Source organism: Lissotriton helveticus, chromosome 5_1 (genome assembly GCF_964261635.1).
Source record: "Lissotriton helveticus chromosome 5_1, aLisHel1.1, whole genome shotgun sequence".
NCBI lineage: Eukaryota > Metazoa > Chordata > Amphibia > Caudata > Salamandridae > Lissotriton > Lissotriton helveticus.
This window is the reverse complement of record NC_136065.1, coordinates 1808977674-1809003844: the sequence shown is the minus strand read 5'-3', so window position 1 is coordinate 1809003844 and position 26171 is coordinate 1808977674. Positions and strand designations below refer to the sequence as shown.

The following is a 26171-nucleotide window of genomic DNA, read 5'->3' as shown; positions in this document are numbered from 1 at the left end:
AGCACTGCGGTTCGCACTCATGCGGGGCCCAGTGGCGCTTACAGCACTGTCCAATATGGAGCTCCTCTGCACCCGCAAGCTGCCCAGGGAGTCCACCCGTCCTCAGTCGACACCCGGCGTCTCCCGCCCTGGCACGGAAAACCAGCTTGTTAGTGTGGAGGCATACCGGTGAGTCGCGTTTCTCCCAGGTCGGACACTCCAGGCAGTCCCGATCACTTATGCCTGTTACAGGGTCATGGGAGGGCAGCTTTCCTTTCCCTGGTGTTCCGGTGCCCGCTCCCGTTCACCAATGTCCCCGCACCGCACAGGGTTGTAGCGGCCGCCACACGGCCAGACAGTTCGTCTTCGGCGGTCTATATATCTTGCCGCTATGTTCCGGCTTCCCGATCTAACACTGTACCACACAGCCGTGTGTCGTTCAGGCGCCCCCCAGGCACAACAGGCAGAGTCTGGCAGGCCACAGCTCTATCGCGGCATCCTTCATATCGCTGCACCGTACCGGGGTAGAAGGGCGGGCATACTCAGAGCGTTCTCTCTCCTGAGGCCTATGTGCCTCGTGGAAAGCAGCGGGCTAGCGCAGTCCTCGGTTCCCCGCCTTGCGTTCCTCCAGTCTCCAGCGTAGCTCCCGGGTCGGTACAATGCCGCCGCTAACTCCGGCCTGCCGGGTCAGAGAGCGTTCAAAATTCACCAAGTCTAGAACTCAACGGTCTCCTCCTTACTGCGTGATTTTTATCGGGTCTCGGGTTGGTTTTCTAGGATAATTGTAGGATTCACTGTCCAGGCTGCAGGAGCCTCACTCAAGTGCGGCCATTCTGCATGTGCGCCCTCTAGCGCCCCCCCTTCCATGCCAGAACGTTGCTTTATGAAGTTCATTGGGTAGCAACAGAAACAGAACCAACCAAACCCTGCACATATCAAACCTTTCAATGTAAAAGAAAAGAGTTCATTAACAGATAGAGTCAGACAACCGAAAGAAACACAGATGCACAAATAAATGGACTCTTGAACGCCATGGGAATTTTAAACACTTGGAGATGAGAATGAACACAGAGATTTCTGGCACTGATATGCAGTTTGGCTAATGGTGAATTTGTGATTTGTGTTTGGGTTCCCTTTTTACCAAAACCGAAAACAGCAGTATAGTTTTTGGTGGAGACATGAAGATCAGTAAGACAAACATTAAAAGGCTGGCATCATATGAACTATTCTGTGTGATGCAAAGAATTTTATAATACCACAAAGGGACAAATACACAAGTTTAGACACAATGAGGTCTCAAACTATCAGAGAAGTGCTAGCAAGTTGATGACATGGTACCAACCAGAGATGAATGGCACCTCATAAGCACTGTACCTTCACTTTCACGGTGTTGAAAATGCATAACTCTCTGTTAGTATACCTAGGGGGGAGATGGGCAGGTACCAAAACATCTTCAGTTGAAATATATCACAGAGAATCCCAGATCAAGACTTTAAAAAACTGTTTTCTTCATATAGGACGTAAAGTTAAATCTCCAGACTGGGCAACATTCCATGAATAAATAGCGTTCATCTGACACTAAAGACCCCTCCAAATAAACACATCTTTAAAACATACGGTAACATCGGACAGAATCATAAAGAAGCACCGGTAGCTCAAGGGCAACAACATCCGTACTGCCTTCTATGAGACGACTTTCCTACATTTACTCTCTCCTTGTATTGCAACTCCTAAAAAAAGTTATCAAGTTTACTCACTCCATCTCATACACGGTGGCAGGGAGAGCCTGTTCCATTAAAGAAAACTTCTTAGTCTTCACTGGCTTAATAATGGGTTCTGCGGAGAAAATAGACTTAGTTAATCAATACTTGTGATGGAAACCGCTTCTAACACATCTGACTAAGTTCTGCAGAAGGGACTTTTTTTTTACTAGTAAAAACTGCTTGGGACCATTGCGGACCACTCATGGCACAGCTGGATTTAAATAGACCAACTACTCTGTAAGGCAGGGGTCTTCAAACTGAAAGACGCCCCCCCCCCCCCCATTGAAGACCACTGCTATATGGTAACATGGGGCATGCAGGAAGTAAAACGTGAACCAACCTTAATGGAATCCATTCCGAATGGCTTGGAGAATCCTGGCATACTTCCTTGAGTAAAGTGTGTTTGTTTTTTACAAAGCATAAAAAATAGCTTAAGGTTAAAAAATGAAAAAGCACTCTTAGTCCTTCCGGGACGTTGCCTATTATTCTCTCTAGAATTCAATGTTGAATAGAGCTCAATTGCAACTAGGCTTGGGGGGGTGGGAAACAGACCAAAGTTAATAACCCTATAAGAAATAAAATGTTAACCATAGAACACCTGATGGACATGGTTTGGTTGGAAAATACTATAGAAATTAGGCAAAAAACTTCAAGAGTACACTAAAAGAAGCATTGTCCCTTGGTTCGACACACCTTTCGGGCAAAGTGCGTTCAATGCCAATGCCTTTTTTGAGTTAAAGGTCACAGCTTCTGACGAAATGTCAGAAGGAAACGGAGGCGAGATGCAGGACTGAAAGTTCATATTAGGAAAGGAGCTTTATGGGGCGATATCTCCCAGGCAGATTTTTATCCCCAAAACATACAAAACAATCCCCCTGAATGCTCAAGGCAGAAAAATCACTTGTCCTGAGAAAGGAGACAGCCTCACGCTTAGGAATGGTACTCCATGTCTTGTGTACACACAAACCAAGCTTTAAGCTTTTCAAACTTCTTTGCCACACTTACATTATTATAAGGACCTCAGCTGTGGAATGCTGGCATTCAAAATACCAACAGGCAAATATTTATTTTTGATGACAACATTCCATATATCGCAAAGAGCTGTACCAAGGAGAATGCTAGAAAGAAGTGCGGGCTCTGAAGATCTTCCAATCATTCAATTAGTGGTCCCCACGGTGAATCATGACACAAAATTTGAAAGAATATGCTTGGTTGCAACCTAGCAAATTCCTAAAAGTGATTGTAAAATAAGGAGAAATACCAATACAGACCTTACTCTGGTTTAAAACAAAAAAACTAAACAAAGTTGCATAATCATGCACTCTGAGGTACATCCCGGAAGAACTCCTCAGTTTTTAACTTTCATGTTTAAAAAGAACATAATAATTTTAACCTCTATACTCATCTTTCCAACCCATCTTCTTAACACACTTCTTAGTATCTTTAGAAAGGAGATGTGAAAATCTTGGGACTATGATAATACATGATATCCTGTAATAAGCCACTGATGCAAAGGGTACAGTGTAAATTAAAAAAGTGAAAAATAGAACCTGGCCTAAAGACACAAGCAAATGAACGATGTGTCCTACAAATCTGAGCTATCTTTAAATGCTGGTTCAGTATTAGGCAAAATGGATGCTGCTGGTTTCAATGCACATACATTTCAAGCCTTTTCGTGTGGCACAGTCGCATTTCTTTTCAAGCTGAATCTTTTCACCCCTCCCACGACAGTGGTTACCGCGGTTTCAACTATTCTTGGACAAAAAAGGTAACAAACATTGGTAGCACCAATAGGGGCGGGCTTTGAAATAATGTCTGGTATTGTGAAGAACTACAAGTAGATAGCATGGTAATGAATATGTATTTGTGTAGAAGCAAAGAACTGTAGACTAATATTTGTGTAGGTTAAATGGTCAGACCTAAAAATTCATGTAGGTTCATTACTGCCCTCCTCCCACCGTTGCTGCTCCCAGAGAAAAATACCACAAATTATCTTGTTATTGAAGGCAATTTGATAGCATGTGAGTGACTTTGAAGGTCCAACCTCAGGTAGCTGTATAACAAAATGATAACATCTTTGTGGAGAGAAAACACTTTTTTGTGGAAGCACACAATCAAAACATGCACTCCTGACTCCCAAAATGTGGGTAGAGCTAAAGCCCCTCTCCTGGGGATCCCACATAATTTTACAGCAACTGCTGCGCTGTCAAGCCAGACAATAGAACTGAAAAAAAGTCTTTAAAATCAATTCAACCTTATCTTTCTGACCTGAGATACTAGAAATAAATTACTGGTAAAAGCAGATGGTAAACTTTCAGGTCTAAGCTTCTTGCCGTGGGTGTAAATTAAACTCTGTTCATTCTGCTTTGTTGGTTTGCACTTAACCTTCATTTACACTTTAAACCTCTGCAGTACTCATAATTTAGTGAGTAATTGTTTATTTCTAGGTACAAAAAAGAGGGGGGGGTTGGCGCACCTTTCTTTTTGGCAAATTCACAGAAGATACAAATTTGCCTTGCTTATACATTATTCAATCTTCCTTCCCGGGTGCATTGCTGGAAATAATGTCATGGTCTGGCTTGTCAAATGTGAGCTCGAACTTTAAAAAGTGTGTAGCAAAATGCATAGGAATTATAAAACAATGCCGTAATGTGAAATCCCTGCAGAAAAAAGAAAAAAGGATCATGGAAGCATGATATGGGTCTGTTTGCTAAGTGATGGTCGATGTGGAGTATAATAGCAAGATCTAAAGGACGCAAAGAGAAAATGTAATATTGAGATATGCAATAATCACCCAATGCACAAAGGCCTAAGATAAGATGATTACTAACTGCATTGTATGAGGACATTGCCCAATCAGTATTTACCAGTGAGAGGCTGCGTGTCCTCTTCTTGCACAATCGTTTCTACTTCAGGTCCATATACTTCCTCTGCCGTTGGATAATACTTCTTATCCTCATGCAGGACCACCTGCATGCCAGGATGATCATCATCTTGGTCTGCCATATACTCATCATCATCCTCCTCGTCAGCCTAGAGGATAAAACAAAATATACTGTGAGTCCTAAAGCACTAAAAAGGTGATCAATGGTAGTTCTTGAAAATGTGTAAAGCAAATCATAAAAATATGAGTTTTCCCATTTTAGCTACTACAGCAAATGTTAGAGAGCAAGCCGCTTTACAGATTTATGCCAAACTTGGCATGAAGGTAGAACTTTACTTCGAAAGCTTTTATTGGTTTCGTGTAAACACATTCAGTAGACTGATATGAGATCAGTCTATTAAAAGGTATGATGGCTTTAAAAGTTGTCGAATGAGCTTTAAAAAGCTAAGATTTTTTTAAATCGCATATCAATTCCGAATCTAGATTTTTGAGCTGAGGAAAAAAATTCCCCAAAACTAAAGGGCCCTCCCTCAGAAGAGCGTGACCCCCGGTAAACACTGAGGAGTAGTCAAAGGCATTGTAAACTGGAGTCTCACACCAGAAAAAAAAACAAATTAGAAGTGCCTGTCATTTTGTAAATGATTTGTAACTTTCATGTGAAAAAAAAAAATTCACAGGTGAAGGCTGTTTGACCCAAAGGGACAGGTGGTGTGGACCTACAAAACTGCTGGTAATAGCCTGGGTGCAAGGCCTGGCACTGCGCCCAACCTTTGCTGTGTGGGGTAGGCTGCCGGCAGGGTGTTGGGCCTGGCGGGGCAGTGAAGTGAAGATTGGCTGCTCTGTCAGTTTAGGGGAAAGAGCGGACTTCCACCCATACACATTAAGGTTGGCTAATGGAAGGGAGCTATGCACACCTCTTAGTCTGCAGCTAATCGCTGCTATGTATGGTTGAGTGCCATTTCCAGCAGCCAAACTCCTCTGTGAACGGCTATGTGGCGCATGACCAGCATCATGAATGAATGAATGATCTGTCCTCTATCCACAATTATTCTGAGGTCCTTTCTCTTGCACTGCGAACTAGAAAAGGGTCAATGAAGGTAAAAGGACTTTCAAAACTATTCATATCATGATGCTTTGACAGGCTATTTTTTATGCCACAATGCTTGTCAGGTCACAACTCTAGTGCAAGTGTCTCAAGGCTCTATGCCGAAGCTATAATATTCAAGTCACAACGCGTTATAAAGCTCTAATATTAAATAGGTGAAATACTAAGTCAGACTTGTGTGTTAATTTCATAAGACTTTGTAAAGTACAACATAAAAGGTATACAAAACAAATACCACATCTGCATCTTTGTCACCCCTTCCGATGTCATCGTCATCTTCATCATCAGAGTCCAGCTCGGGTCCAATATAGTTCCCAAACTCATCATACAGTTCAGTATCCATGGTGCTGAACCCTGCTGGGAAAAGAGGAAGTGTTTAATACCATCATGAAGTAAACAGTACCTACATCCACTAAGGGTCTCTATGGGGTGCATATTTTTCTAATTTAACACATGCTCGAGGGGTAACTGTGAAAGACAGTGGTTGTTTCAGTTTCCCTTTTAGAAGATGCTTGCAAAGACAATGTATTTTGGATGTTGAAATGCAGTGCTATGGAATGCACCACATGAGGCAGGCTGGTGTAAGCAACAACACAGGAAGGTGGAAACCATTATTGAGGAGTTTTGTAAAGCACAGGCATATCAATTTGTGGCCAATGAAGAGCACTGCAGAGAACAGTAGGGAGTCTAAAGGGAGCAGCAAAGAAATAATTACCTAGAGTACACCTGAATGTGAGGAGCTACACCCATAACCCTTTATGGCTGCTCTTTCATGTGAAATTGGTATGGCAAACATCAGCCTAAATGGTTTTCTGCACAAATTCTCTGAGCCAGATACTGTTGCGTTCTGCTCTCAGCTTGGAGTTCAACTTATTAGAGTCTAAGGTCAAAGATTCCCAAAGAAATACCTCCAAGTTGTTGTCAACTGAATATCAGTAGATATATAAAACTCAGCTTGGCTGACTGAAGGTTACTCCATAGGTTTAGGAAGGCAGCAGAGTTTGAGGAGGATTTTTTTGTTTCAACAGGCCATGATGACAGAATAAATAATGTTGAACTTGATTAGACAGTCAGTCAGTGCATAACTTTCAAGGTCGGTCTCACATGGTTGCGCTTCCAATGGTGATTTTATAGTGTTTGTTACCTATCTGAGTTTATTAACCAGCCATATGAAGACCATGCTGCTAAATTCTAGCCATCTTATTAGTACTGCTTGACTCAAATATTGATTTGCATTACTATAAGGATTTGCTTGAGCATTGACAGCTGTAGGCTTTCATCCATATGTTTCTCACGTTGTAAGATCTAGTAAGTATAGATTTCAGGCCATTCAAAAGAAAGCTTGCTTTGATCTGATTGTTCAATCACCAGGATCTCTATTTTCGTCTCTTCAGCCAGAGGAAATGTTATTCCCACGTAAAGTAAATGATCTCACTTTCAACGGTCCAAGGTGGCATGGAGTTCTTCAGATACCAATTGTCATTTCTATGTCCACAAGGTCCTACAGCTATATGATGCTTTAAGTTGGTTGCTTCTCTCTTTCATCCAGATTTTCTGAGATAAGGCAGGATGATAAATGAGGTACAGCTTGCTACATCTTTTGCTTGAATGCCAGGACTATTTTTGTTGTGATTCTATCTTCAATTTGACTGGGAATAATTAGCTTAGCGAGTCATGTATTTATCTCATTTGTACTGCCAGACAGAAACATATGGAAGAATCTGGCTGCAGGACAAGATTCGACCTAAAGTTACAAGCTTTTTTATTTACAAAGGCAAACGCCCTACAATGGTAATCTAAGAGCTATCCTTTAACAAAACACCTATCCGAAGGAGGGAGAGGAGTCAAGCAACAGTGACAGCCCTACCAGCAACAACAATGGAAAGGGTGGGGGCAAACTATAATGACCAGAGGAAGGCGGGTGTAAGCAACAACACAGGAAGGTGGAAACAATGATGAGGAAGCAACAAGAAAAACAAGCATTTACAATGAAACGGTTTCGCCTTTGTAAAAGTTCCATGTAGTCACCACACATTCCCCGAACACTGCCTCGCGCAGCAGCTCACCTCTGATGTGTGACAGGGCTAAGGGCTGGAAGGGCCCATTGGACCCGGCGGCATCAACCACCATTCTGCTCCCGGCCTTGTTACATGTCAACATTGAGAACCCTGCGGGAGAAGCGGTGCGATAATCCTCAGGGCGAGGAACCGGCCTCCATTTTAGTTTTTAAATAAAAACAAGCAGTGAAAAGTGCTCTTAACACTAAAAGAAACGTAGGGGAAGTGAAAGGGTGTAGGTTAATGGTGGGGAAAGGAGAAATGCTTACCGGTCGTATGAAGTCCCGACAACAAAAAACGCCCAGAAAGGCAGGACGACAAAAGGGGCTAGACTTAAAAAAAGACCCAGAAACGCCCACGAATCGCGTCGTTACGGGGGAAAGAGTGATTGACAACCATCTCTTCCAATGGCTAGCCTCCATTTATGGAGCTAGTCAATGGAAGAAGGGGCGGGTTCAAGTCCCCAATACTGAGATCACATTAAATTTCGCCTGCCCGACACTGCTGCAGTACCACAGTACCACTGGAAACTTATGCGTACAGTAAAATTTACAAATGCAAAATTTCCACTAGAATTGCACATGGTAAAATGTGGGGGCGAAAAGTGCATTTTTGCATGCAACTGTTTTTCTCTGCAGTGAAAATAGTATCCTGTGGGGAATCCCTTTCCTCTTTTAATTTAAGTTTAACATGAGTTTGTTCGCTCCCTAGTCCCACACCAGAGGTACACTTGCAGTTGCACCTACCTACTTTTGACAGTAAACATAATTTTGTTTTCAGGCTGGGTGCATTTGTGAATGCACGTTGGGAAGGTAAACTGGTACCAATCATGATCCAGCGAGCAGCTTTGTTTGTATAGTGCAACCAAAAACTTTGTGAATTGGGCCCCACGCTCAGCACACTTTATACAGAAAGATAACTTGGAACTTTAAAAATGAAAGGACGGGTGTGGGGACGGAGGCCTCCTTTGACAGCGCTCCTAGAATAAAGGGATTGTGAGGGGTCGCATATAAGACTCGCTGGCGGACATCAAAGCCTTTGCAGTAGGCCGCGCTCCTTCCTTTTAGCAGTGTTAATATAACTCTAAACTCTGCACGTGCATTAATCCCCGCTCGCTGACTGACATACGGGCCCCTTCCTTATGATGCTGTGCATGCAGTAGAGCGGGGGAAGAGGGGATAACAGTAACATATCACAGGCTTTACATGGTCACTCATAACCTTCAGCCATATTTCGCAACAAGTGTTTCCAATATCAAAGCGGGTGATTTTCGCCCCATGATGCATGTATTGACATATGCTGCCCATGTGCGACACTTGACTTGTTTCCATTATGCATTATTAATTACTCGGAATCGCCGAGGTTAATGGTGGGGAAAGGAGAAATGCTTACCGGTCGTATGTAGTCCCGGCAACAAAAAACGGCCAGAAAGGCATGACGACAAAAGGGGCGGGACTTAAAAAAAGACCCAGAAACGCCCACGAATCGCGTCGTGACGGGGAAAGAGTGATTGACAACAATCTCTTCCAATGGCTAGCCTCCATTTATGGAGCTAGCCAATGGGAGAAGGGGCGGGTTCAAGTCCCCAATACTGAGATAACATTAAATTACGCCTGCGCGACACTGCTGCGCAGTGAACGCCAGGCGAAACCTAACAAGCATTTGCAATGCAATACGTCACGCATTTACAAGAGTTTGAGCTAATGGCATTATAAAGAACAATGCCTTTTATTTATGTGTTGTATTTAAAACAGATAAATAAAAGACATTGTCATTTACAATGCCAATAGCTTAAACTCTCGCAAATGCAAGACCTATTGCATTGCAAACGCATTTGGCGTTAGGAGAGAGCGTGTCCTGCCTTTTCCTGCCTGGAAAAGTAGGCAGGACAAAGTTATCTCAGAAGCTGTAATTAAAGCCTACCGAGCAACAACACATGTAACATGGGATGTGCTTATGGGAGGTGACAATCTGGGAAAAGGCGGTACTAAGGAGGGACTACTAAGTCTATTAATTAATGATATGCCACAGTTTAAAATAGACTATAAACACAAGCCAATGCAAAAAGGTGGGCGGAGCTTCACATCCATACCTGAACACAGCATGCCTCGCAGAGCAGCGCGTGCGCTGCCCAGGCTGGACCTAAAAATGTATTCCAATTCTGCAAAGAAATGAGCTTTTGGGAAAAATAAAGTGTTTGTGTGTGGCTCCTGAGATATGCTTAGACCCGTAGAACATTATAGATCAACATACAATTTGAAGGTTGCTGAGGTAAGCCGTATTTATATTGCAGCATAGGGTATTTGACCAGCGTATTGCTCTATTCGAGAGGGGAGATGTTATCACTTTTTATCATTTGTTTTACGAAAGGTACTTACAAGATGCCAGATGCTGCAACACAAAAGTTGGAATATGCATATGCCTCATAAATGGTCACAGAGTGTAGAAATTAACCTACAAAGGCTATTACTAGCCATGATTGTAGGTAATTAGCAGTGTGAAATTATACTTTTTTCCTCAGGGGAAAGAACATTTGAGACAAAAATAGGTCTAACGTTGCCCTTTAATTAAGCAATGCAATCCTGAAACCTAACACATATCCTGCAGTGAAGTGTTGCCTTTGTTACGTCCTATTTCCCTGACTGGAAATACTGATCATCGAGAAGGAAGGGGGGCTGTTCAAAAACTAGTTGATTCTTGTGCAAACTGACTGACTGTCCTGCATTTTGTAAAACCTCCTGCCTCAATCATATTAATGGCTGCAGCCAGTGTGATGGTGGCCTAGGAGGGACAGCGGACTACCATTGCGGTGTTTGTATTCCCTGAAGTCAACTTGTTTTTTTAAAACTATCCTGCTTCTTTTATTATTCAGAGTTTTATATAGCGCGAACAAGATCTTTACAGATATCAGAGCGCTTCACAGAAACAAGGGTGAGGATAGCAGGAGGGTGACGCAACATAATATTGGGTGCAGTATAAAGTTCAATGATACAGAAAAGGGGGTGGTGATGAACAGAGTGTCTGAATTAAGCAGACCACTCTTACCCAGTCCAAAGATCAGGGCTTGATCCATCACGTTATTTATCTCACTGCCCCATCCCAGCTCAGAACCTGGCTATATGCAAATTAGTCTGTCCCTGGCCCAGTGCATCATGGGAACAGGGCAGACCAAACTACCAAGCCAATTCTTCACCAGAAAGGAGACAAGCTACCGGGGACCGGTTTCTGGCATTTCAGCTTCTTCGGCCCGGCTTGCTTGAATCCTGATGGAGCAGTGAGAAAGGGACTCATGTCTGAGTATACCCTGCCACACCTATAGTGGCCAAAAACGATACAGAAAAGGGGGTGGTGTAAGAATTGGCTTTTGTAGTCTGGTCTGCCCTGTTCCCATGATGCACTGGGCCAGGGACAGACTAATTTGCATACAGCCAGGTTCTGAAACTGAGATGGTGCAATGAGCTAAAAAACGGTGTTGGATCTAGCCCTGATCTCTTGACTGGGTGAGAGTACTCTGCTTAATTCAGAGACTCTGTCCATCACCACCCCTTGTTGTATAAAGTTCAATAGCATGATCGGATAGCAGTCATGTGCTGATAAAATATCAATAAACAATCAGGTAAACGATAGTATAAGACGATACTGAGTCTTTGATCCAACTACAATAGAAATCAGGAGAGCTTAGGCTAAAGGGATGGCTTATGACAATATCTAAAAGTTACAGAGAACAAGGGGTAGGGACATCGAGTTTCAGCAAGCTAACGTGAATAGTCTAATAATAGATAGTGAGTGAGTAGCATAATAGGATAGACTAATCATAATAGAATTATGGCAAACAAGAAGAATAAAAGGATCGCAATCAGGAAGAATATGATATTATTTGACATTAGACAATCAGGTAGCCAATGATACCAGAGCGGTGCAGAGTCTCTGATCAACAACAATAAAGTTCAGGTGAACTTAGCCATAAGGATGGCTTTCACCTCTTTCTTGAAGAAGGCCGTGGAGGAGATAAGCCTGGTTTCAGGAGGGAGTGCGTTCCAGATCCTCGGTGCCATTCCTGAGAAGGAGCGTTTGTACGTTTTTTCCTTCCGGAATCTGCGGGGTTTCAGGAGTAGATTTTTGTACTTCTATTGGATCTCGAACCTCCTGATATAGTCACCTTTTGTGTGAGGTAGTTGGGTGCCTTGTGGTGTACGGCCGAGTGTGTCATAACAGCAATTTTCAGCTGTATTCTGGCTTCAAAGGGCAGCCATTTCAGGTCAGGGGATATATGAGAGTGTTTTCTTGAGCCAGTAATGAGTCTCGCGGCAGCATTCAAGGAGGCTCTTAGGGGTGCAGTTGTTGCTAGAGGGAGTTCACTGAGGGTCACAATTCCATAGTCTATGCGGGGATGACGAGGGCTTGTACAGCATTTTGGAAGTCTTTGGCTGAGAGGAAGGGTTTAAGTTTCCTCAATGTGTTGATTTGGAAGGGACGTCCAGGAAAGACATAAGGAGATCTGGCAGAGAGCATGAAGTTGTGCTAGGAACACTGCGTTTGCTACTTCAAATGCCACCGCCACCGTTCCCAAAGGGAAAGCTTCATTAGCTACTACATATACTACATTAAGGTACGTGACACATTCATTGTCATGCTGCACATTTATGTTGCTTGATACCTACCAACGGCTAGAATGACGTACCGTCTCAAGCAGAGGTCAGGCATGGCAGGGGTATACAGCCATGTCCTGGGCAGACAGCCATCCACATACATGACTTCTGTAATGCTATAGCCTGAACTTTTCGAATGACATTCACAAAGAGTAGGAAGCAGAATAATTATTTGCTGTACGGTTGACTCCTTAACTACCGCCAAAAGCCTGCACCGTTTTGAATTGGACTCCTCAGTGAAAGGGTGTGTCACCCAGAGTCCGATGGGAGAGGGTATTTTCCGGCCTCCATCTTGCTGCCTCTGAGAGCCCTGGAGCACCTCTTTTCCTTCCGTAGTCATACTTCACATTGGTTTGATCTGAATTGCTATGGCAAGGGATATGAGGTACGACATCAACAGCTTATGACATCACAAGGTTTCTCAGCACAAAGCACTGGGATCTGCCTCGCGATTCATATCGTTAATGTATTTAACTGGACTGATTAGCTGGGACAGGACACTGACCAGCAGAATATCAACAGGTAGTTTGAAATTCCATATTTCATTTAAATATATGTTTTCAGAGGTACATTTTTAAACCCACCTGGCACCATTGTGGGATTTTATTTTCCCAATACGTGTATTTCATGTTTTGTTTGCGTGATCAGCGGTTTTGTGAGGCAATGCCGTTTCCAACTCTTTTACAATTGTACAATTATTAAAAACGTGGAGAAAAGGAAATGTTAATGTCACCCCCACCTCCCAGAAAAAACGAACTAAAATTGATTAAATCACGTATTTAGTAGTTTTCACATATTTTTGCGGAGAAAAGTACCAACTATATTACATTGTTGCAATTCAATTCAGTGTTTTAAAAAAATATGTAGTTTGTAAACGTGAAGCAAAGTAATCATTTTTTATTTTACGACAAAAAAATCAGCATCAAATTTTACAGTTCACACGTATTGCTTGGGGCTTCCCACCTTCCGTCTGGAATTCTGATACTTCAAATACAGAGACGACATTTTGTGGAAGTTAGCCTTCCTTTGAGATTGATCTTAATAGAGGGAAACCAAGAGGAGAGCTAAAAAACGAAAACGCTAAAAAATCAACACCATTTTTAAAATGCGGTCTGATCACTAGTTGGCAAGCTCTGATAATTCAAAAACCTATGTCCATTTTGCAGAAGTTTGAATACAAGCTAAAATGTCTCTCAGAAAACCAGCTTATACAGAACAAAGACAATCCCCACTAACACACCCTAACCAGATGCTGCCGGATGCTGTGGACATAGGAGGAGGGCGGGTACTTCTTAAATAATCTTGTTAGAGCTGCATTTAATGCGCTTTAAGAACAAATGTTCACCCGATGGGATTTTTGTTTTTTTTAAAACATAAACTAACAGGAAGGATTACTGTTTTACTTTTTAAGTACAAATGAAAATGCTTTTGTTAAAATTAATTCTTAGTCGGTACAAAGCTTTTACCTTTGTGCTTAAAAAGCTAAACAGCAATCCTTCTTTTTAGTTTATTTTAGAAATAAGTCCTTCCAGTGAACGCTTTGTGTTCAGAAAGCGTGTTCACTGCAGCTTTAACACGATTATTTTTAAAGTGTGCGCTTTGGACAGAATGTGTTTTTAATACAGTTAATAAATGTGTTAATCTTTACTTACACAGCAAGACGGTATTGATTGATGTTACAACACAAATGAATGCAAAAAAAAACTCTAGACTTCCTTGCGTTTGAAGTAATCGCCGCACTTGCGTTTTAGCTAAAGCGCGGGTGATGGCATGGTTAAACAAGAATACAAAAGAATGCCAAACAACATGGAAGGAACTGGGAGGGATGAATGCTGAAATAAAATGTAAGCAGCTAGGGTCCGAGCACCCACAGTGTAACACGAGGTTGAAAACATAATAAAATAGTTCCCCCACGAGCAGAGCAACAGAACAAAGCATAATGATATTGTACTAAGTCTTGGAGGAAAAAGGAGGGACAAAGAGGCAGGACTGGCCACTAGTAAGCAAGGATTTTTAAAGGACATTGAAACAAACAAATGAGAAGAACGGAATGTTATTTGGCCCACAGAGAGATATGTATACTAGAGTATACAAGTTGCTAGCTTACGCTCGACCTAAAAAGTGCCTTAATCAGAGCACAAGCAGCAGGGAAGGGACAAAACGAAGAGAAAACAAAACTGGCATGCCATGACCAATGAGTAGCAAGTAAATGAGACAACCGATGAAGAAAATCAATGGTAAGTAACAGGCCTGCTCGAAACCCCCTTTAAACTAACAAAATGTGTCACAAGCGTTGGCCCATGTGCGGTCTCATGCGGGACTTCAAAATGAATGAGGAGTACTGTAGTCCATACATACGGACAATGTGACACTTTGCTGTCAAGCCAGACCTAAAAAGACATAATGTTACTACACAGCACAGATTTTCATTATAGTTGGCTATCATGGTGCCTATAGCATCACTACAGTTGTCATACCAGATTTTGCTTCATCGGACCAAACTACGTACGGAATGTGTCTCTCTGACAACGATAGTGCCTGGAATGTCTTAAGACTGACCAAATCTCCTTACACTGAAGGAATAATCAGTAATGCAGGTGATCTCCATAACTGTTGTCCTGTCTTTCTCCTCTTCCTCTCAAACTTAATTGTGACCCATATTACAATTCAACTGACACAAGATCTAGTTGAGTATGAATTCTTGAGTTCCAGTCAGGGTTCAGGCAAGGGTGCAGCATGGAAATGACTTGCCCCATGTAGTTGATAATGCACTTTGTATTCTTGAGTCAGGAAATTCCTGTCTTGTCTCACAACTTACCTGCTCCATTCAATACTGTGAATCATTCTATGTTAAGAACCTCAAAGAACGAGCATGCATTGATGGTGTGGTCCTTAATTGGTTTGCCTCTTATTCACTAATCGGAGCCGATCAAAACTGACACCAGGTTTTCGACTTCAGTTGCTTTAACTCAGGGTTTCCGAGGGGCTCCATTCTTGCAGCTTCTCTTTGTAAGCTTGGGAGTGATACTTAGGAAATATAGAATCATATAACATCAATATGCAGATGATAGACAAGCCTATCATAAGGTTTCCTCTCTCAACCATGTCTTGCCCAAACTATAAAACCTACTCAAAACTAGAATCCCGCCCACCATTTAAAACCCAATAATATTTTTTAAAATGTATTTCTTATTTCATCATCTTAGTTATCATTATCAGTTCAATTGCGGATTAATTCACTTGACGCCATTAACTGCAAATATTTATTACTGACCGATCAAAATCCTTGGATGTTATTCTCAATAAAGACTGAACCGTCATTTACAAACTAACTCCAAGTACAAGAGCGTGCGTTTTCAACTGTGAATGCTCTAAAGGGAGGGGATTGTCTCAGAAACTAAAAGATAGGCCTACATTACATCAGTGCTATTAACTCTCCAATGGCTTCCCACGAAAGCCACAGCATTATTTCCGTGCTGGCTTGCATTAGTCACTAAACACCTCTATTCCTTGATATCAGACATCAAAAGTTGAAAATATCTGACAGGAACAGATCATTATGTAGTGGTGTTGTACTTTATCTTCAAGCCCAAGTATTCAACAAGCAACGGCAAAGGCAATAGGTCTCGCCAATGCAAGAGCTATTAGCTTGCTAAGATGGCTTAACAATGTTGTACACCAGAGTGACTGCTTTTCAGCATGGCTAAAAGTTAGTAGGGTAAAGGAGAGTGGAGAGTTGTTAAGTGGGGTGTTATGGAGTGGAGTGCAGTAGAGGCGAGTAGAGTGGAGATGACTGAAGGGGATCACCATGAAGTAGTGTACAGTGATGTGGAGGGAGTAGAGTGGAAGGGCACAGAGTTGAGAGGCGTAGAGTAGAGCATAGTTATCAAAGTTGAGTGAAGTGACATACAATGGTGTAGAGGGTGTGGAGTAGAGTGCTGTGGAGTAGAGTGTCGTTCAGCGGAGTAATTGTCAGAGTGGAGTGGCGTAGAGTAGTGTGCCATAGATATGCCTCGAAAAATGAACTCGCCCACTCACTATGGCAACTCAATTATTTTCACTTTTCAGACCTACTTGACCGGCATGGCAAGTGAGCTCTGCCGCTGTGCTAATCTGCATTTAATGCAGCTAGTACAGTGCAGTATAAGGGTCTAGGGGACAGTAGGGTGAAATGTTTGAAAAATCTAAAAATGTGGGAAAGCAACGGTGTTGACTGGCTAATTGCAACACTGGTTCGAATTGCTGAGGCTTAGTTTCAATCAGCCAATCAGATGGCAACCAAATGTGTGCTATCCTATAGTATAGGTATGTGTACATACTTCTTATTGGCTGATTACAATCAGCCACTGCGGGATATACAGTCCGAGAAGCATGTAACCTGTCTTTGCCAACCACTGCATGGGTGTTTCCGAAACAGAGTACAGATTTGTGGTGGCAGTTAACTGGCTGGGCACAGTAGGGGTGCCATTTTCCAGTTGCGTCCCACTAAATAAGCAGCCACTCCACCGGCAGCAGGTAAGGTGGCACATTACAGCACACCTGGCCTCAGTCAATTCAAATTATTAATAGCAGGAAATGCTGAGGTTTAAACATGGTCCTCCGCCTCTCCTCGAAGAGCTGTAGGAAAGGTTAGTTTGTATTTTATGACAGGTACCATGACACAGGCTAGCGCTAAAGGAGGTACGATTTGAAACAACTGTTCAAATAAAGAAAACAAACACAGGGGAATGCAGGTTAAGACTGGCGTTGTAGTAAGACCCTGAAAGACAGTTAAGAGTAGAGGATCAATTGCCTGCCATATATTAATAAGCGTGGGTGGTTCTAAAGAGATTATGTCTTAGCAGTGTACCTGCATGCCATGTAACACTGCTGGGAATTAGGGAACTGTGCTGGTCGTCCTTTTAGCACTATACAGCTTAACAAAGTGAATCAAGGGGATCTAAGACTCTCGGCTTTGGCACCACAATTTTGGAATTCTCTCCCCCCCGAATTGCGTTTGCCCACCTCCTATACTCAGTTTAGGAAGTCTCTCAAAACTTGGTTATTTGTTCAGGCATACAATTAAAATCCTCTTTTTTCTGTCCCAGCAACTGTTTGACTCTGCTCTGTGCCAAGAAACCGTTGGTGGGGGGAGGAGCTAAGATGGCGACTGAGACGGACGTGTAGGCTCCCGGCTCCGCAAGCCTTTGTTTCCCGCAACGATATCCTGACCCCCATCCTGTGATAGCGCTGCAGCGGGAGGACTATGACAGTGCGCTGTGGTGGTTTGCGTTCCTCCGGTGTTCCTGCCTGCTTGGTAACCGGAGATATCGACGAGATTGTTTGTCGGCCTTTGTAGCCCTGGAACCGGGACCTGTGTTACCGTATGCCGCCGGAGGCTGCTGGGGCGACGCCGGACGGTCGAGCTGGGGCGGAGCTGGCACTTTGAGACGCGCTGCCTGCTGTGAGGGAAATAGACGGACCCTTATGCGACCTGTGCACATCGGCCGAGTGGGAGCTCATTCTGTTCCTTTCTCCTTGTGGAACGCTGAAGGTGAGCTGTGCTGTGCTGACCCCATTCTGGCGCTTGCCTGGCTATCGTGGATCGCCCCCGAGTTTTCCCCCGCCTTGAGCCGCTAAGGGGATGACTCTCGCTGTTGGTTGACCATTGCTAGCGTGTCCTGACAAGATCGGCGGCTTTGACTCCAGCCTCTCGGTGCCGGTTTCGCCTCCACATTCCTGTGAATCCCCTGACGGGGTGGCAATGGCGGCTGGCTCTTTGGCTGTGGGGGTGAGTGTCTCATCGACTCCTGACTATGTCGCCCTGCATGGAGTTGAGCGGTGTGTTGGACCGTGTGTCACGTCTCGTACCACGGACTTGTTGGATCAGCAGCCTGTGTTAACTTATGGCTCCGTTCTTGCCGCTCTTGCCGATTTGCGATCTGAATGGAGAGAGTGCTCCCGAGTGCTGAGTGGGAAGCTTGATGATGTTACACTCGCTCTGGGCAGTGCGCCACTAACCTGCTCTCAACGATGCGCTGATCTGCCTCCGCTGATTTCTGACTGGGCTACGGGGCTGTCACACGAGTGCGGAGAGGAGCGGTCCTTCAGCTGTGTTGGTGCTTGTGGACTGCAGTCCGCCTACCTAAGCGGCGCTACAATGTTTCTCTCTCCACCGAAGCCTGCGCCCTCACCCTTGATATCGCTACTTTTGTTTCTGACGCCGCTAACACAGCTACTGGTTCCCTTTGTTGCCTTTGTCTCGCTGGCTTTGCTATCCCTACAATGTACTGCATTTCATCGGGCGAACCTGGAGACGCTCCTCCTTTGGGTCAATGGAACTGTTTGTGACTGGCGATGTCCATTTTGTTTTGGTGCACACCTCCTCTGCCGAATGTGGCCATTTTGTTCCTTTGTTCTGTCTGGGGCGGGTCTTCTTTTGGAGCCATGCTTAGGGAGACGCCCACGAACTGGCCAGGGCTAGTGGATTCCTTTTTTACAACTTGTGATTGATTGGCCGGTGGGGACTCGGTCTGGAGCGCTTCCACAACACGTACTGCTGTGATATGTGATGATTCTCCCCATTCCATCCTGTGCTTGATTCATTTTGTTGTTGTTTTTACATATGGGGTAGAATTCAAATGTGTGGCGGGGGAGTCCGGGAGGATTTGGATTATGCCCTCCTCCGGTCTTATGTGGTTTCCTTTTTCTTTTCTTTCTTTCTTTCGTTTCTATATTTCGGGTTCTTTATTGGGCGACAGGCACACTGCTGGGGGGGGGGGGGTAGGCCGTAGCCCCTGTATGCGTGTAGGGTGGGGGGTAGGGGGTGGGGAATTTTATTTTTTCCGTTTTCGTTTCTATGGGCCTTATTTTTCCTTTCTTCTCAACTCTTTTCTTTTCCTGTTTCTAACTTGGGTCCGCGGGTTGGTTTGCTACGGGGTGGGTAACTGTAGACATGATGTATACCAGTTGTTTGATATTCCTGTTGCATATATCCTTGTGCCGCCATGCTGATTGGGGGGACTTCACTGTTTGTTGATATTCGCTCAACGATGTTGCCAACTCATGTTGTAGGGGGATTGTACGGACTCTCCTTATGTACTATATTTAAAAACGCTTTATATTAGGGACAAAATCTTTAAAATTAACCTTCATTGCTCCTGATTCTCAGTCACACGATGGTATCCAGTGTAACCCTAATTGACTGTCAATTTGTGTAGAAGTGCTACTGAGTCGCCGCATTGCTTGCAGTATTGCCTCGAATGATATCGTGGCCGGCCGGATGGTTGTGGGCCCGTATTTGTTTTTCTGCTATTTCACAATAAAGGTTTTAAAAAATTTTTTTTTTCAAAAGAAACCGTTGGTGAACATGCGCTCTATAATTTGTTTTTAACATAACATGTTACCTCATCCATTTAAAATGTCTTCATGGTTTTCCTAACTAGGATTCAAGTCTGCTTCTGTAGTTCCAAAGCCAGCAGCTTTAGCAGCTAGGCCACATCCACTCCCCATATCAAAGATGCCAACCTGTGTGAAAATAAAATGTACAGCAGCCAGATGTGGGACCTGGAGAATTACTGGAGATGAGTAGAGTGGGAAAGCAGCAATAAGTGTGTGTTTTCCCTCTCCTCTGTATGAAGTGTATTTAGGTGCAATTGAAAACTGAGGATTCCTAAAATGTACCCATCGAGGTGATCTCTATCAGGTCCAAGCAGGTGCAGAGCCTCTCTCTGACATGCAAGTCGCCGGACATGTTTACAGCGGGAGGTTCCTACATGGACGGTTTTCGTCTCAGATGTGCTCCTTTTATGGTGCTGACCCTCCACTTAATGGCGCAAGAGGCAGGTTGAAAACCAAATTAACTAAGGTATTGTTCAGGCTGTTTTGGAACGACAGGAAGAGCTGAGGTTAATTGAAACGTTGGGGGAAAAGTGTGTGGAGTGAGCAAAGGAAATGTTATGTGGTAGGCGGAATCAGCAGGGCCAATGGGTTCATGCTGCAGTGGAGTGCCAAATTATGCGACAGGGTTGAGAAAATTATGCGACAGGAAAGTAGATAACGTAGCACATGTTGTGACAGTATTACTTCATTGTTTTGTTAATTTTAAGCTTGTTAACACTCTCTGGGCATTAGTTGCACTTCTCTAGTACCTGTTTAACACCAAAATATAACAATAAGCAACCGAAAGGTGACTAGTCCAACTTTGCAAAGGGCCTTCATCTGCATTGCAACACATGTCGCTGCATTTTTGGTAACTTTTGAACCACTTAAGATAGATACAAAATGTTGTTTTTTGTTCAAATCTGCACAGTGTGCAGCAGATGATGGATTATGTGGCAAGTCTATAATAATGTGAAAATAGTAGCAGTCACACAATCACATAACTCAAGTGGCCCTGAATAAGGAAGACTAATTAAATTACCAAGAAGACATGTAGTCCTCCTCTCTGTAATTTTAAAAGATGTCACGTGATGACTATATTTCTAAAGGGAAGTATGCATACTCGCACAACCACAGTACTAGAGCATATAAACGCAACCACACACACACACAAACACTCACAGAAGCACATACACCCACACACAAACAGCACAGGAGCACGTACACTCCAACACTGACCAAAGCATAGTATACACACGCAAGCAATTATATAAAAATAGTCATGCACATACAATCGCGTACACAGGAGCATGCAGTTAATCTCTCGCTCTAACCTTTAAGGCCAGATAGATAACCAAACACACAATACATGCATAGGAAGTTATGCAGTCACTTCAACACAAGGCCTCACACAAGCACAGATTCACAAATGCGCCGTAAACACACAGGCATACTGACACTAAGTCACATACATAGATCTACGCTCTCAGGAGCATATACAGCGGTGGGAATACGCACACAAACACTAGCTTGCAGGCACAGTTTATACAGTCACGCATGCAAATGCACACATGCACCAAACATACACAAAAGGAAACTAGAAAGGTACTCTGTAAGACATCCTTAGGGCTACCTTTGATGCATGGTATTCTATGGCAGTCCTTGTCTTACCCATGTCTGGGAAAGCTCAGCTCGTTCACTACACTGATTTCCAGTGGAAAATGAAGCCACCACAGGGAAAATATTTGTGTTGTGTTTTTTTTTAATCCATTTGGAGCAGGTGAAAAGAAGATGCACGTCACTTCTTGGGTAGGGAACAAGAATGAATTGTGGGTGGATTATATTGATGTTAGGTTGAGTAAATAATTCTGGTCACTAGACCTCCAGTTCTAGTAATGTTTTTAAGATTTTTCGAGGCCTTATAGAATAAAGTGGAGAAAAAGTGGCATGGAGTGGCATAGAGGGAGTTGCGCAGAGCAGAATAGTGTCCGCGTGGAGTAGCATGGAGTGGAGTAGTGTGTCAGTGGAGCAGATTTTTATGGAGTAGAGCATCGGAGTGGAATATCGTGGAGTGTGGCAGTGGCCTAGAGTGAAGTGGAGAGGTGGGGTGCAGCGGCCAGGGCAGCTGACTTCAGAGCACAGGGTTCACGGTTCGATCCCTGGCTCCGACGGCAGCTAAGCTCAGCGCCATGTGACTCTGGGCAACAGCTCACTTAATTTCCACAACGGTCCCCAGCGCCTCGAGACCTGTAAGGGTGAGTAGTTTGCGCTTTACAAATACGGATTTATACTTATTTGTTATATTTATAAGTGGCGTAAAGTACAGTGGAGCAGATTTAACCCCGACAAAACAGAGCTCACACTGACTGGAGGCGCTACCAACCCCTGGAACTCCAGCTTTTGGCCTTCACCTCTGAGCAGTCCCCCCTGCCCAGTGGACTCTGTAACAAGTCTTGGGGTCATCATCTGCAGCGATTTGTCCTTGAAGCCACAAATCAATGCAGTAGTATCCTCCTGTTTCTTCCACCTTTGCAGAATTCGGAAGATCTGCAGGTTCTTGACCACCGAGGCCCTCACCCTTGTTACCTTGGCCCTGGTCACCTCGCACATTGATTATGCGAATGCGCTCTATGTTGGCATCCCAGCATACTAGCTTCATCGCCTACAGCTCGTACAAAACCAAGCAGCTAGGCTCATTTTCCGTCTACCCAAGCATCAGCACGTTAGCCCCCTGATGAAGAGCCTTCACTGGCTCCCAGTAGCTAAACGCTGTTTATTTAAATTGGGCTGTACCATCTTCAAAGCCCTCGCTGGTCAGGGCCCTGCCTTTATCTCCTCCAGGATCCACCGATATGTTCCCTCTCGCGAACTCCGCTCCTCCCACCTTAACTTGCTCACTATCCCCACCAACAAACGCAAAAAACATCATGGTCTCAGGTTTTCTTTTGTTGCCCCCCGTTTTTGGAATTCCCTCCCAATCGAGCTGAGATCGGTAACTTGCTACACTCAATTTAGAACTCTTCTTAAAACTCTCCTGTTTTCCCAAGCTTATGAATAAAGCCCCCTGCCGCCGTCCTTCCGCTCCTAGCGCCATGAAACCGCCTAGTGTAAGTGCCCTCTATAAATAATTTTAACATAACATAACAACATTCAGAGGCGTAGAATGCATTGGTTCTGAGTAAAGTGGTGTAGAGTGCATTGAGGGCAGTAATAGAGTAGCGTAGGGTGCAGTGGGAAAGAGTAGAACGATGCAGAGTAGATTGTAGTGGCGCAGAGTGGAGCAAAGTGGCGTAGAGTGAAGTGACCGAGTGGAGTGGTGCAGGGTAGAGTGCAGAGTAAAGTTCACAGAGTGGAGTGGCATAGAATGCAGGCAAGCAGATTAGAGTGTCAGAGTGCAGGATTGTGGAGTGGTGCAGAGAGCAGTGATGAGGAGTATTTATTGTTCTTGGTAGAGCGCACATCTCACTCCCAAAGGAGTACCGCGGGGATTGCGATGCAGGCAAGGGCGAGTGAGTTCAGAACATCCATGTTTTTAACATCTTCTTAAAATTCCGGAAAACAGAGCAGATGTGAAAAAGCAATTTGTTCCAATGATACGGGGCCAAGTATGAAAAGGACCTGCCACCCAATCTGACAGTGCAGACACTGGGGGTCTGCAGAAGAGCTTTATTGGAGGACCTTAACTCTCTAGGAGGATGGTAATGTCTGAGTCTTGAATGAAGATGGACAGGTGAGGATTTATACAATAAAAAATGATGTGTTAGACAGCACAGCTTAAAGACTATGCATTTTTTAACAGGTAGCCAATGGAGTTTCTTCAGTATGGGGCAGAAGGAGACCGTACAGGATGGTTGAAGATTAACCGAGCTGCTGTGTTCTGCACAACTTGCAGTTTAGCCAGCAAGTTTTTGTTTGCAGATACCAGTAAGGAATGTTCGTAGTCCAGGCGACTGGCTATGAAAGCCTGGACAAGTGGAGGAAGAAGAAGCCAGGGAACATTTTTTTATTTTTACTTTTTTATTAGAGTCTCACTGTGGTAAAACACATGCCGCATGTAGAGCTGACTTGGTCTCTAATGGACAAAGTGTGATCAATCATAACTCCCATATTTTTCATCACTTGCTTAGCGAAGGGAACAGGGCCATGGTTGGAGGGTCACCAGCCTTCTGACCATAGCTGTTGGGCTTTGCCAAGCAGCAAGATCTCGGAGTTTGCACTGTTGAGTTGGAGGCCGTTATAAGCCATTCAGTTGCCAATCTCGGATATACAATATGCAAATTGGGCTTTCACTTTGTCAGGACCAAAGGAATTTAGGAGTGGAGTGTCATCAGCGTATGACACAATCTTCACACTGTATGCTCTCACAGTCCGAGTAATAGGTGCTACATAGACATTGAAAAGGGTTGGACTCAAGACACCAGCGATGAGAAAGCTCTGTATTGAAGTGCCTTGTTTTTCATTTAAAAGGGGCAAGACAAACATTTTGAGTGCGATTGTCAAGGAAATCTCTAAGCCAGTGTAGCGCTCTTACTTGGGCGCCTGCTTCATGGAAACTACTGTTTAGAATAGCGTGCGAGATCGTGTCAAAAGCTGCAGACAGGCCCAATAGAACTAGCATGACTGGAGTACCCGCATCGAAGGAGAAGCAAATATTATCTGTGACTGCCAGTACAGCAGCCTCTGTGCTATGTATTGCTCTAAAACTGAATTGATAAGAGTCTAGAATCGTGTGGTCTTCTAGAAAGAAAATGAGTTGTTTATTAATGAGGCTTTCTATGACTTCAATATTTAGATGAGGCTTTTTAAGGAGCTGAGAAACTTTTGCACACTTCCTTTCGGTTTTACAAAGACAACAAGGGTCCTCAGGGAATAATGATAAACAGCAAGAATAATTTTTACAGACCACAATCGGTACTATAACGAAATTTCCAAACCCAGCCGGGTGAGGAATTGTTTAATTTGAAAAATAAAAAGGAAATGTGGTTGACCAAGGTGGTCAGTTATGGACAATTCAGATGGGGCACAGTCCTGTACCTATCCATCAAGGAAAAGACTGTAGCAGAGGTACTACAAAAGTAAAGGAAAAGGTTTACAGGCAAAAGATTTGGAGCCAAAATGTCGCTTGTGAAATAATGAACAATGCAAAAAACAAGTTTCGACATGCAGTATTTACAGAGTGGCATACAATTCAATTTTCTGTAATACTGTTTAAACCGTCAACGTTTCGATCCCCAGGCTCCTAATGAACCGGGATCATCATCAGGACTGTTAAAACATTTGCCTGTTTCTAGAAATGCCTGCGGAAAATGAAGGAGGAGAAAAAGAATAGAAAACATAAGGCATTTGCCTAAATAAGTGAAAGATATATACAGACTATTCACAAACAGTTTGCGTGCCGAGGACTACTTACACTATGTAGGATTGTGCAGTTGACCTGAGGAATACTCATAATAGTGGAGCCGTCTTGGTGATTTGAAAAAACCGGATTCAGTGGTGAGCGAGGACAATTGTGAACTAATGGGTGAAAAACTGCTGATGTCGAAACTCTATGTGCACGTGGGGTGTTTATCATACCGAGCAGTGCCTCCAGTAATTTAGAGCATATCACGGGCGCATAGTGAACGTGTGGGGCCTATAAGTGAGGCCAACCTGGCCAGTGAATATGTGTCATGCACAGGCGGAGTGTCAGCTCTGGAAAGGCGCCGTGTTTACGACTTTCAAATGACTGTAAAAGCCAGTACTGACCTGCCGGGCAAATAGGTGATAACCTGGTCAGGCACCAGGGTAGTCAAAATACCGAAGGATTGTCGGTACCTGTAGTGGGAAAAACATTGTTTTAGGGAGGTGCCTGTTGTGCAATTCGGCCGCGTGGGAATTGAATTGGCACTTTACCTGGTTGGGAGGCTGGAAAATAAACCTCCGAGCAGAGCGAAATTTCGATTATCAATCGATCTATTGACTTGCTTCCTAAATTAGGGCGAGTATTATTCCACAACCGGTGGGCTGGAAAGAGATAAGAGAGGGGAAAACGGGGATTAGAAATAGGGCGGACGAAAACCTCGGTGGGGGTTTCCAAGAGACCCTAGGGCGTGTGCTTACCTGATAATGCCTCACGAGTTGAGTCGGGAAGACGGCGAGACTTGGTGGTCTCTCTCCGTGTCCTGGCAGCATCAATGCGCTGTCCTGGCGTTGCTGCTCCACCGGCGCTTAAGGCATGTGGTGGATTTGAAAAAACAGAGGACGGACTGGATGTTCGTTTCCTCTGTAGTCGCCATGTTGGAATGGGCATGGACCGAAAACATAATAAAAGGACTGAAGTGCACGCCGGATTAAGGATGGTGAGGGTGTTGGAACCTTCGTAATGGTGAAAGTGAA

The 26171-nt window shown here is 43.9% G+C and overlaps 1 protein-coding gene across 2 annotated transcripts in view; it reads right to left on the bottom strand.

Moving 5' to 3' along the window:
- The window catches only part of EFTUD2 (elongation factor Tu GTP binding domain containing 2), a 283894-nt gene that overhangs the window by 248119 nt on the left and 9604 nt on the right, over positions 1–26171 (bottom strand). Inside the window, exons 2-4 of one of the 2 annotated variants that reach the window (XM_078645140.1) lie at positions 5967–6085; positions 4610–4775; positions 1737–1815 (exon numbers count right to left, since the gene is read on the bottom strand). In XM_078645140.1, coding sequence (XP_078501266.1) covers positions 1737–1815; positions 4610–4775; positions 5967–6074 — 353 coding nt within the window. In that variant the 5' untranslated portion in view covers positions 6075–6085. Of the gene's footprint in view, positions 1–1736; positions 1816–4609; positions 4776–5966; positions 6089–26171 lie in introns of both variants that reach the window. The other variant, XM_078645139.1, reaches the window with a different exon arrangement.